This window comes from Alligator sinensis, unplaced genomic scaffold (assembly GCF_000455745.1).
Source record: "Alligator sinensis unplaced genomic scaffold, ASM45574v1 scaffold337_1, whole genome shotgun sequence".
NCBI lineage: Eukaryota > Metazoa > Chordata > Crocodylia > Alligatoridae > Alligator > Alligator sinensis.
In genome coordinates this window covers 3,636,414-3,647,196 of record NW_005841927.1, presented here as the reverse complement: position 1 = coordinate 3,647,196, position 10,783 = coordinate 3,636,414, and the positions used below count along the sequence as shown (strand labels likewise).

Genomic DNA, 10,783 nt, shown 5'->3' with positions numbered 1-10,783 from the left:
CGCTGGCATTGGTACGTGCCCAATGTAGGAATGGTAGAACCCACCTCCCCCCCCTCAAAGCAGCAATGGTACAAGCCATTTCCCCTCCTTTGGAATGCCTATGACGCCTTTTCCTCTCCTTTCCAACCCCCCACTCAGCTAGCCTTAGTATGCTCCATTCACCCCCTCATCACACGATTGGTATGGCCCATTTCCCCCTGAAAGTTCCATTCCCCATCATAGTGGCATTGGTATACCCCCCCTGCAGAGCAGCACTTTGGTTTGATCCACTTCCTGCCCTTCCCCCCCTTCCCCTTTCCGTTCCCTGCCTTGACCTTTGCTTGCTGAGGTCACTGCTGCAGGGCACAGGGCCGGGGGACGCCCTCCCAGAGCCTCTGCTGCTCTGTGTGTGCACCCAGGGGCAGGAATAGGGATGGGGGTGGAGCTCTGATAGGGATTCCCATTAGGCCCCATGCTCCCTGCTGCTCTGTGCGTGTCCCCAGGGGCAGGGATAGGGACCTGGGTGGGGATCTGTCCCATTAGGCCTCAGTTTGATGCCCAGTGCATGAAAGGCACAGGCACAGCACCACATGTGCAGCTCTCCTGTGTCCATGGAGGGGTTGCAATAAGAGAACAGAGCTCGAAAGGAGCCAAGAAGCACTGTGGATGCGAGCGGGGAAGGGGGGCTACCTCGCCTGGAGTGCGGGAAGTGAACACTAGCGGTATCACAGGTTGCAAGGAGTCTGGATCCTGCTGCCCTCAGTGATGTAACAACGGGGTTACTCCTGTCCTGCGCCGGTGTAACAGTTTGTCCCTGCAGCCCTGAAAGCTGAGCTCTTGAATACAGAAATATAAATCCCATTATGCAGGGGAAGGAACTGCATTGCTCAAGGCCAGATGCCGAGTCATGGGGACAGTCAAGAATCCAGTCCAGATGTCCCAACGCCTCAGCTGCAGACTGGAAATCCTTAAGGCCGGCTGTTGCCAAACTAGGGGTCATGACCCCAAATGGGTTCGTAGCCCTTGCCAGTGGGATTATGAACCACACAGATTATTACCCTGGCTGCACTCGGCCCAGAAGGGCGGTTAGTTTGTGGTTTTGAGCCTGCCAGAAAGTGGGTTTGAAGTCCTGACTCCAAAAAGATCGGGACCCATTGTCATCCCTTTGGGCAGGGACCTGGATATTCTTTCGAACCTGACTGGTAACGTGTGCAGCGCCTGCTGTACTGTACACGTAAGAAAAGTGTAGGTCGGTCGTTCTCAACCTTTTCAGATTCGAGGCACCTCTCGTTAGACTTGAGGCCCCTCAGAAAATGCTAGCTCATAGTTTGTGCTCATCTTTTGACTACAGACAAATAATAGAGCAATTATTTGCAAAGAGCTCAGAAAGATCACAGCAGGTCAGAATGCTTTTAAAACTATGAAGTCCTGTTTGAAATCTCTAAACTGGTCTTGTGAATCAGGTCTGGACACCTAGCTGTGCTAATGCTCTGCGGCACCCTTGAACGGATCTCAAGGCACCCTGGCTGGGAATCACAAGTGTAGGTGAAGATGGAGGTGGCCGTTATATGCCGCAACCAACTGATGGAGGGAGCACAAGTTAACTTGTTTCTGGAAGTTGGGCTCCCAGCATAAGATGGGGGTTACCTGGGAGGACTTGCTTCACCTGAGATGCTACGAACTTTGTGTTCTTTCCTCCCCCATCCAGCTAATTTGTCAGCTGTGTAGAAATGGGAGTTCTGGATTCCTGCCTGCAAAAAAAACCCCTGGAAATAAAACTGGGAGCCTCTCGGGTAAAGTGGAAAAACGAGAATGATGTGATGAGCCCAGCCCATGGCAGGAAAATACCGAGCATGACAGAAAGATTAGCATGACTCCATATCTGCTGCTGAAATTCTGCCAGACAGAGGAGAGGAGAATCATTTAGTCTTTTAAGTTTTAGGTGCTAGAAGTGGGTCACCATGCGACTATGATGCCCGGAGTGGTAATGACAGAGAAAGCTGGGCTATCAGCCTAAGTATTCCCCTCTGTTAGGAGAGCACAGGAAACAAACCAGGAATATAAGGAGCCAGGATTTGAACAGAGCAATATGCAAAAGGCTATGGGGTTATTTTCAAGGACGATGAAATTTTGTAATGACTTCCACACTCATTTAGAGATAATGTCTTAGAAGAAGAACTACCTTCCTGTGGGAACCAACCTTGCAGGACTGAGAGACGGAGAGAAAGAGAGGACCCACACCAGAGGCAGGGAAGTCGACCTCACCACACCCTCTGCAGTTGAGAGTGGTGCAAAGATATCTGCCTCTCTGGCTCCCTTCTTGTATATGAAAACATCACATTCATCTTGCAGTAATCATCTTCTCAGAAACACTTGCTCATCAAACTTTGTGCATCTCCTGCTTGCTTCTTCCAGCTCAGAGACAGCATTGCCTCTCCATCAGGGCAGCATTTCACAGATGGCCCTGGGGATGTATTCAGCTGGTTCACAACCAACAGGCCAAAGGCATGTGTCTGAATGAGTCGGTTTAGTGGTACTGTTACAAAGCATCAGAACAACTGTCCTGGAGAATGAACTCCCTTTTATTATTCACAGAACAGGGCCACGGTAGGCAGCAGCAGAGCAATTAAAAAGATTCTGGGCCCGTCAGCTAACACGGTTATTTTCGTTACACAGGACAGCAAGGGAAGAATCCAGGACATCCTGAATCCAGGACATCTGATTCCAAAAACACAGTGTCTGAGAGAAATTCCAGCTCAGGTGGTTGCATCCTGCTTCCATTAAACAATTTCGGTTGGAGATGCTGTTCCTCAATGCCTGTCTGAGGATATGTGATGCCACCTTGTGCTCTTAACCACGTTGCATCCAAAAAATAGCTGCGGTTTAGAAACATTTTTTGGCAGGAGAGAGGTCGCAGAATGTCTTTGAATGCAGAGACATATGTGAAACACATGCTCTTAAAGCAGATCCATTCTGTTCAGTAATTTTGGAGGCCTTACTGTAGAGGAAGGCATTGTCATGATTGATAATTGAAACAAGAAGTCAGTTCTTAAAAGCTGTAGTCAAAGCCGCAGCTTTTTGCATTCATTGAAATACAGTCATTGTATTCCTTGCCCATCTCCCAGCAGGTGTCATACATAATGTCGGTTGAGATCCCACGTGCAGAGAATATAAGGGCAGGTAAGAGGGGCATTTCTTTGTCTGAAGTTAAATACATACTGTTCTTTACCTGCTGCTCTTAGAGGCATCTTTATGTGTCGGCAGCACATCTAGCATGCAGGCGAGATCAGGAGGAAACTGGCAGTGCTGTAACCTGTGATAAAAAACATGAAACCACATGTTAGCCAACACAAGATGATTGCAGCACAAAAGCCAAATACAACATAATGGTCACTGTTGGGAGAAAATCTTGCCAGGGAGGAAGAAAAAACAAATGACTGTGAACCCTGGAGAAAATCATGGTTTATGTTGCTTACCAAACAAAGCAATTTGATTTGTGCTAGAAGTCAGCAGCTAGCAATTACGGGAGATGGAGAGCACGGGAAAAGAGCAGGGTACAAAGAGGATGCAGAAGCTTGCCAGGTGCTTTTCTCAGCTCATAAGCAGACTGTGGAGATACATTGATAGAGTAAACAACAGCGAGGGGAAGAATTATTTAGGGTGGTACAAGTGTGGTATAACACTGGCCCCGACTATCCCCCAGCTGTGGGATTTGCCACAAAATCCAATCCTTGCTGCGGCAATCTCTGTTTCCTTTCAACAATTTCTGCTAACAGCTGTGGTTGCAAAGGAAACCTTGAAAACACGACCCCAATGGAACTGGTCCACATTTACCTGCCTGAGTCTGCAGGGAGCTTGAAGCACTAGTGCTGAATGATAGGAAAAGTCTGGCTCAGAAGGAAAGAATAAAGGTGTGAGGGGGCTGAGGGCTGATCTAATACCCACTGATGCTTCTGTTGGTTTTGTTTGACTTCAGCTCAAGCCTCAGATTCTCCTCTGCTTTACTGTAGCATAATCCTGTGAGAGGTAAGTGAGGTATGTAGGTCCCTTTCTGGCTCAGGGTACTGACATCCTTATAAGAAATGGATACAGGAAAAAGTGTTAAAGAAAAAACAAAATATGATGTACCCTGGGAATGCAAATAGTTCTCCAGCCTGATGCTGGCCGGCTGCAAGCAGAGAGGGGAGAAGACTGGAGAAGCTCCTGGGGGCATGGGTAGGGACGTGCAAAGGAGAGAACAGGTTAAATAGCCAGTAGCCGGCTTCATGGGGCAGGTGCCTCCAGAGAAGAGGAAATGAGAGATGAATGACCCATTGATCTGCTTCCTGGTAGGGGGGTAGTGCTCCGGATCTAAGTGACTCAGAGCTAGCGCTCAGCAGAACCCTGCCCTTGCCCACGTCGCTGGCTGAGAGTCACGTCGAACCAGGAAGAGACACCTCGGAGTTTGACGAAGGGCTCCAGTCTTGGCCACGTGGCATTAACAAGGCAGATTTCCCCCCCCCCAATCAAAGCAATCACGCTGCGTGCTTCCCTCCCTGCCATCATGTGGACATATAGCTCTGGGCATGGGATCAGGAAGCACATTGCCTCAGGAATGGTATTTGTATAATAGGGCAATAATATCCACCTCCCAGGATGTTGCCAGGCTTCATTAATCAGTGCACATGAAGCAAAGTACGAGGGTGCCTCTCTGGAGCACGTGGCTTTTGCACCACTTAAAACTCACACAAGCCTTGTTTGGTGGTACAGGAGATCAGATGATGCCCATGCCCAGCAGAGAAGGTCTATTTTGCACTGGGAAATCCTTGCAGAGAAGGCATGACAAGCCAGGAAAGCTTGAAGGAGAGCATCTGTGCTGTGCCGTGTATCAGGGGATCCTGATACACGGCCTCATCATGAGAGCTGTGTGTGTTTGAGCCCTTTTTCTGACTTTCTGATCCAGGATTATGGGTTATCAGAGCAGTGAGTATGATGAAGGGATCATTAGAGCAGTGTCATAACAGTTTAGGGATGTCTGAGCAACTGGAAACAATGGAAAGCGTTAGAGCAAAGAGGGGGAATATAGGGAGCCGGCACGCTTACGGGCTTGACTTTTCCAAAAACGAGATCATTTTCTCCTTCCCAAGGTCCTGCTGCCTCTTTTGTGAGTTTTCATTGTAAGCGGAGCATGTGCTACAGCTCAGCCAGCTTCAAATACCGCACGGCCACCGCTAGAGAGCAGCGCAGCCCAGCCTTCCACGTACAGGGCCGGGAGCAGGCCAGTCTCGCCCCGTATTTAGCAACAGCGCAGAAGGCATCAGCTCATGCCAAGGCCTCTGAGACTCAAAACCTTAGAGCCCCAGAGGTGGATATTTATCAGGCTATGATAATGAATGCCTTTGATCTGATGTCACAAGCCGTCGCTTTCTTTTCTTTTCTTTTTTTTTTTTTTTTGGACTATGGAGATTTAAAAAAGGGGGCATGTGAAGGAGAAAGAGGTGGGACCCCATTAGTGACAACCCGTCCCGTCCCCTCCCAGAATCCCCACCACTCCTGGCTTGACCCAGCGAAGTGGGCGGCTACATTCAAATTGCCAAGGAGAAGGCTGGAACAAGAGCTCTTCTGTTCTCCAAGCCAGCATGAAAACCCCCCTCCGGGCCTCTTCGCTGGGCGCAGCCTGGCAGCTCTGCGCTCCGCAGCGCACAGTGTCTAGCTCTGAAACCAAACAAAGGCAGCTTCTTGGAAAGCCGGCTGATTAATGATCCCATCATCCCAATCTCAGGGGATAATTGCAATAATGCAGAAGCCAGCCCATCCATTCCGGCTGCTTTCTGCTTCCTTATTCGACCCACGTAGGAAGGGGCAGAGGGAGCGGGGAAGGCCACGCGCTCAATCCTGAAACCAACCTGCTTCCCGTTTCCACCCAGAGGAAAAGCCTCTCCACGTGGCAGCTTTGCCCTGGAGGTTGCCTAGCACTGCCTGGCTGAACGCCACAGTCATGGAAACAACCGATTCTTAATTATTATTGCTTTGCATTTCAGTAACACCCAGATGCTCCATCCAAGGTCAGGGCTCTTTTTTCTGCTGTACAAATGCATAAGAGACTTGTAGCCTCACAGAGCTTGCAATCTCAATAGATCCGACAGATAAAGGCAGACAGAAAGGTGGGAGTATTATCCCCATTTTCTAGCTGGGAAGCTGAGACAACGGAGCAACTTGGTTCGCCCGGGGAGTCTGTGGCAGACAGCCCAGATTTCCCAGTGCCAGCAAAGTCTTTGACAAGTGACCTTCCTTCCCTTAAAACTGAAACTATTTTTTTTGTCATTCCTGAGCGGGTTAAAAGCAAGTGACTAATACCAGCTGTCAGCTGCGATAGCCACATCAACGCAGCCTCAGCACAATGGTGCCAGCTGCAGTACTGCTACCCAGCAGTGTACCCAACACTGGGCCCTGCCCCACTGCCAGCTGCACGGCCTGTCCGTGGAACGTGCCTCCAGGTTTGGGGATGTACCTGCAGGGACACCCATTGCTCCTCTCCTGCAGTTCAAGGAGCACACAAAATACGGATCTCATGGAAGAGACGGACAGTGCCAGCCAGAGTTGGGCAGTAGGACCAAGAAAATGAAGAAAGGGCCGTGAAAGCTGTGAGATATGTGGATATGACTGCGTCCATGAGAATCTAAAGCAGCGGTTCTCAACCTTTTTAGACCCCAGGCACCCCTCGTTAAGACTGGAGGCCCCCCTTGGAAAGTGCCAATTCTTAATTTTCACTCGTTTGTTTGACTCCAGCTCTCCTGTTGCAAAGAACTCGGAAATACCACAACAGGGACACAATGTTTTTAACACTATGGATGCCTATTTGAAATGTCAGGATTTATCCTGTGAATCATGTTTGCACCCATAACTGTGCTAACAGTGTGTGGCACCCTGAGGCACCGCTGAAAGGATTTCAGGGCAACCCAGGGTGCCGCAACACCCTGGTCGAGCATCCCTGATCTAAAGTTACTTTTTGTTCATCAGTCCATGGCAATGAAGGCCTAGCTTTATTTTATAATTTTGCCAGCTTGGCAGCACTCCTTCCACATTTGTGGTTGGAGTCATTTTTTTTTCCAGACTGTCTTGGACAAATATAACAAAAGCAATAGGAAGGGAGAGAGAAAAGGAGAAGGAAACAAGCAGGGTGGGAAAGCTAATAGGAAACCAGGCTATTTGTATGAGAGGTGGTGGGCTGGGGAAGAGATGCACTTGTGACCTCAGAACCCCGTTCACCCCCAGCAGATGAGCTGAGCTCAATGTATCTCTGCTGCAGATCTGCAGGAGCAGTTCCCAAAAAAACTGGGTCTGACAGGATGTCTTTGGAAAATACTCCCCTAGGACCAGGCCCAGAGAAAACGTCTAACTTAGGTCTTGTTTTGCTTCTGCAGTTTTGCTCAGATGCTGGGGACCAGGAGCGGTATCAAACCTGGAGATGTTTGCACCTCAAGGATTGGGAAGAGCTCCTGGCCAGGGTGCTTTGTAAAGACAAGATTTGACAGAGGGAAGAGGGGCTGATTCACAGGTGAGTTCAGGCACCTCGTAGCTGCAGCGAGTGGGGAGGATGTGTGCAGGAGCAGGTTGTGATCATCCCAGTCAGGGTGTGAGTTAGTAATAGGTCCTCGGGAAGCCCTTGATGTGTTGCCTTCCCCAATACAAGAAATAAGGGCAGGTAAGGAATTGCTCTGCACGTAAGTTCTCCGCTGCCTGACTTGGGACAGTTTCAGTCCACTTTCTAGCATGTAGCTAGGTGGAGAATCTGGCCCAGAGGGAGGAGCACAGAAAGATGGAGAGCGACTCAGAGAAATGAAGACAACTGAGTGCAGGCAGCAAGGCTCAGGCTTCTGCTGTCTGAGCCCCAGAGGTTTCAGAAGATGTGATAGAAGCAGGCACAGAAGCTGTGTAGAAAGGAAAACCAGCAGCACTGACCGTGGAGAGGGGAGGCTGGATGCACTGGGACAGTTTCTAATCCTCTCTTCTGGTATTGAAATAGAAGGTAGAAATCCTGGGGCAACGATGACCCTTTAGCAGGAGCTGGGATGGCACGGTGGGTCCTAAACAGCCCGTGTGGTGCAAGCTAGTTCTAGGTCTTTGGGAACCTTATGCCAGTTCAAGATCACCTGTGACAGACCTCTGCCGTGTTGTGCCCCATGTGTGCACCCCATATGTGCAGGTGTGACTGGGCAGCTGGGGTGGCTAGGCAGCACGAGACAGGTGAGAAATGCAATCGGGGAAAGGCAGGCAGGGAGAAAGGGTTAATTAATAGGGAGTTGGGTGAAGTGCGTGAGAAAAACAATCTCACAGATGCGAGACTGAAGACAAGGGAGAGAGCAACTGAATCCAGGAGAGTGAGAGCAGAAAAGAGCAAAGGGCAGCAAAAGAAAGCCAGGCAGTGCTAGGCATCCAAAATTATGCCATGCTCCTAGCTATAAGAGGCTGCCCTACTGCATTGAGGTTGTGTGAGTAATGGTAGCTTAGGTGCATGGATGGGACTGTACATTTACTTGTATTGTACAAACATTAACTACTGAGTGACGGGTTTGTCCAAACAGCACATTCAGTAAAGACCCATGTGCACATTGCTGATTGTAGCCAAGTGAGAGAAGTACAGAGATCTGGGATCTGTCACCTGCTGGCATCAAAGTTTCTCCTTCATGGGCTCTTTCCCCAGCTTCTTCTATTCCAGGGGTGCTCAACCCCTAGCCTGCGAGCTAAATCCAGCCCATACAGCTGTGACGTCCTGCCCACGGGGATTTCTGCAGGTTGGAAAAAACTGGCAGCTGGGGAGCGAGGAAGCTCCATGCAGTGGGATCCAGCCTTGCCCAGGCCATTGCCGCACAGCAGGATCAGGGACAGGCCTGCCCCTTGTGTATCCGGATCTGGCTGGGCGGCTCCCTGCCCCCTCCATGCGTCCAGGTAGAGGCCGCTCCACCCCATCGGCATCCGGGTCATGGCTGGGCTGCTCTCCACTCCCACCCCTGATGTGTCTGGATCAGAACCAGGTTGCTCTCCACCCACCCCTCACCACATCCTGATCGGGACAGCTCCATTCAGCCCCCCCACACACATCCAGATGGGGACCAGGCTGCTCCTTACCCAACTGTGGATGGATCTGGGTCAGGCTGCACAGTCCCCTGGGCTAGCTGGAGTTGCTCCAGCAACCCCACGTTCTGGCTGGGTCGAGCCCACCAGCCTGCGGCCAGATATGGCACTGCCCATCTAGTCTGTGGGGTGAAAAGATTGGGCACCACTCATCTACTCCATGCTTTAGAGACCTGGTTGAAATATAGTTCAGTCCCAGCTACACCCACAAGACTCCTCCCATGAAGTCAGTCCTGCTATCAACAGAAGTCATATTGCATACAGGCAGAGTCTGAACCCAAAAGACAAGTGCAGGCTCTGGGGCTGGGGGTGTCATTTAAGACATTCGGAGATCAAGAAACTTGCCTTCCTCAAATGAGCTCTCTATGCTCCCATCACAGACTGATGGAAATAAAAATGCAGAAGACTCAGTCCCCCTACTTTAGGACATAAATGGATCTATACGTATACTATTTGTATACACTCTGGGACAATGAAATGAATCTATCACTTATAGCAGCGGTTCCCAATCTGGTATGCGTACCACCAGCGGTACGCAGACAACCTGTCAACGGGGCGTGTTACCCATGGGCGACTGGTGCCGCCTGAGTCAGGGGGGCACATGTGAGCGCGGCCTGTCAGGGGTGCACCCCGTATGCATCGCAACTAGTATTAACAGATGTATTATAATTACTTTATATGACAAAAATTTGCTGGTGGCACTTAAGGTTGCGTTGTTTTAAAATGATGGTGTGCTATCTGTCAGAGCTTGGGAACTGCAGACTTATAGGATAATTACTGCTGATGTTGGCTTGGCAGCCGAGGTCGATGCCCTCGCCGGTGGTTGAAGGAACGTGTCCGCTAATGACCACGCAGGGGCCTTCCAAGTGGAGGTCAGTCCTGCAGAGCACCCCTTGGGGGGCTTTCTGGGTGTCATCAAGATTTGCACCGAGGGATCCCCGTGTTAACCCAGCCCCCCGGGCTCCTGCACAGTGAACGCACGGGGTGGGGGCAGATTTAGAAACAGTGCACCCACGTGCTTCATGTCGCAGTATCAGCCATAGGAGGCTTGCGTGTCAAATGTGCTGCAGGCTTTCTGGCAGGGGCAGGATGGGCTCCCAGGCAAGCAAGGCCAGCCTGCTAGTGCTCAGGGAGGGGAGCATGAGGCCAGGGCTGGGCTGCTTTGCTCCAAAGATCACAGGGTCTAACTCTTACCCGCAGCCCCAAATCAGGACTCCATCCCCTTCCCCCCGCCCCCCGCCACACCATGCTGGCCAGGCCCAAGCCAGGAAAGGCCCCGCGCATGTGCAGAGCGGCAGCCAGACCATGCCCTGGGCAGGCAGAAGACGCACACGTGCGTCGAACCCCTGCAAGGGACGGGGGTGGGGGAGAGGGAGGTGCTGTAACGCGCATGCGTTTCGATTGCTCCCAGACGCTTTGTTCGCCCCAAGGCTGCGATTGCGCGTGCGCAATGCAGCCCCTCCCCGCGTGCTAGGCTTCTACGCATGCACACTGGGCCCCCTCGGTACTTTTGTTCTCGGCGGAACGAGGCAGGGCCGCTGCGCCTTTGCGCAGGCGCAATGGAAGGGGGCGCTCCTTTCCCTTTTTTGTTTCCTCCCGCTCGTTGCGCATGCGTACTCGGAGGCCCTGCGCAGCGCTTCTCAGCCGGCGCTTTGTTCTCGGCAGGCGGCCGGCGCCGCGCAGGCGCGGC

General features: G+C 51.2%; 1 protein-coding gene and 1 long non-coding RNA gene across 2 annotated transcripts in view; one reads left to right on the top strand and one right to left on the bottom strand.

Annotated features, from left to right (window-relative positions):
- Nucleotides 1-1,760: 1,760 nt before the first annotated feature.
- LOC106721930 overlaps nucleotides 1,761-10,783 on the bottom strand; it is a 9,694-nt gene continuing 671 nt past the window's right edge. Inside the window, exons 2-3 of the long non-coding RNA XR_001357679.2 lie at nucleotides 3,209-3,292; nucleotides 1,761-2,977 (exon numbers count right to left, since the gene is read on the bottom strand). This is a non-coding gene — a long non-coding RNA (uncharacterized LOC106721930). The remainder of the gene's footprint in view (nucleotides 2,978-3,208; nucleotides 3,293-10,783) is intronic.
- Nucleotides 8,883-10,783, top strand: part of KHDRBS1 (KH RNA binding domain containing, signal transduction associated 1) — a 22,401-nt gene continuing 20,500 nt past the window's right edge. Inside the window, exon 1 of the mRNA XM_025198644.1 lies at nucleotides 8,883-8,907. Coding sequence (XP_025054429.1) covers nucleotides 8,898-8,907 — 10 coding nt within the window. The 5' untranslated portion in view covers nucleotides 8,883-8,897. The remainder of the gene's footprint in view (nucleotides 8,908-10,783) is intronic.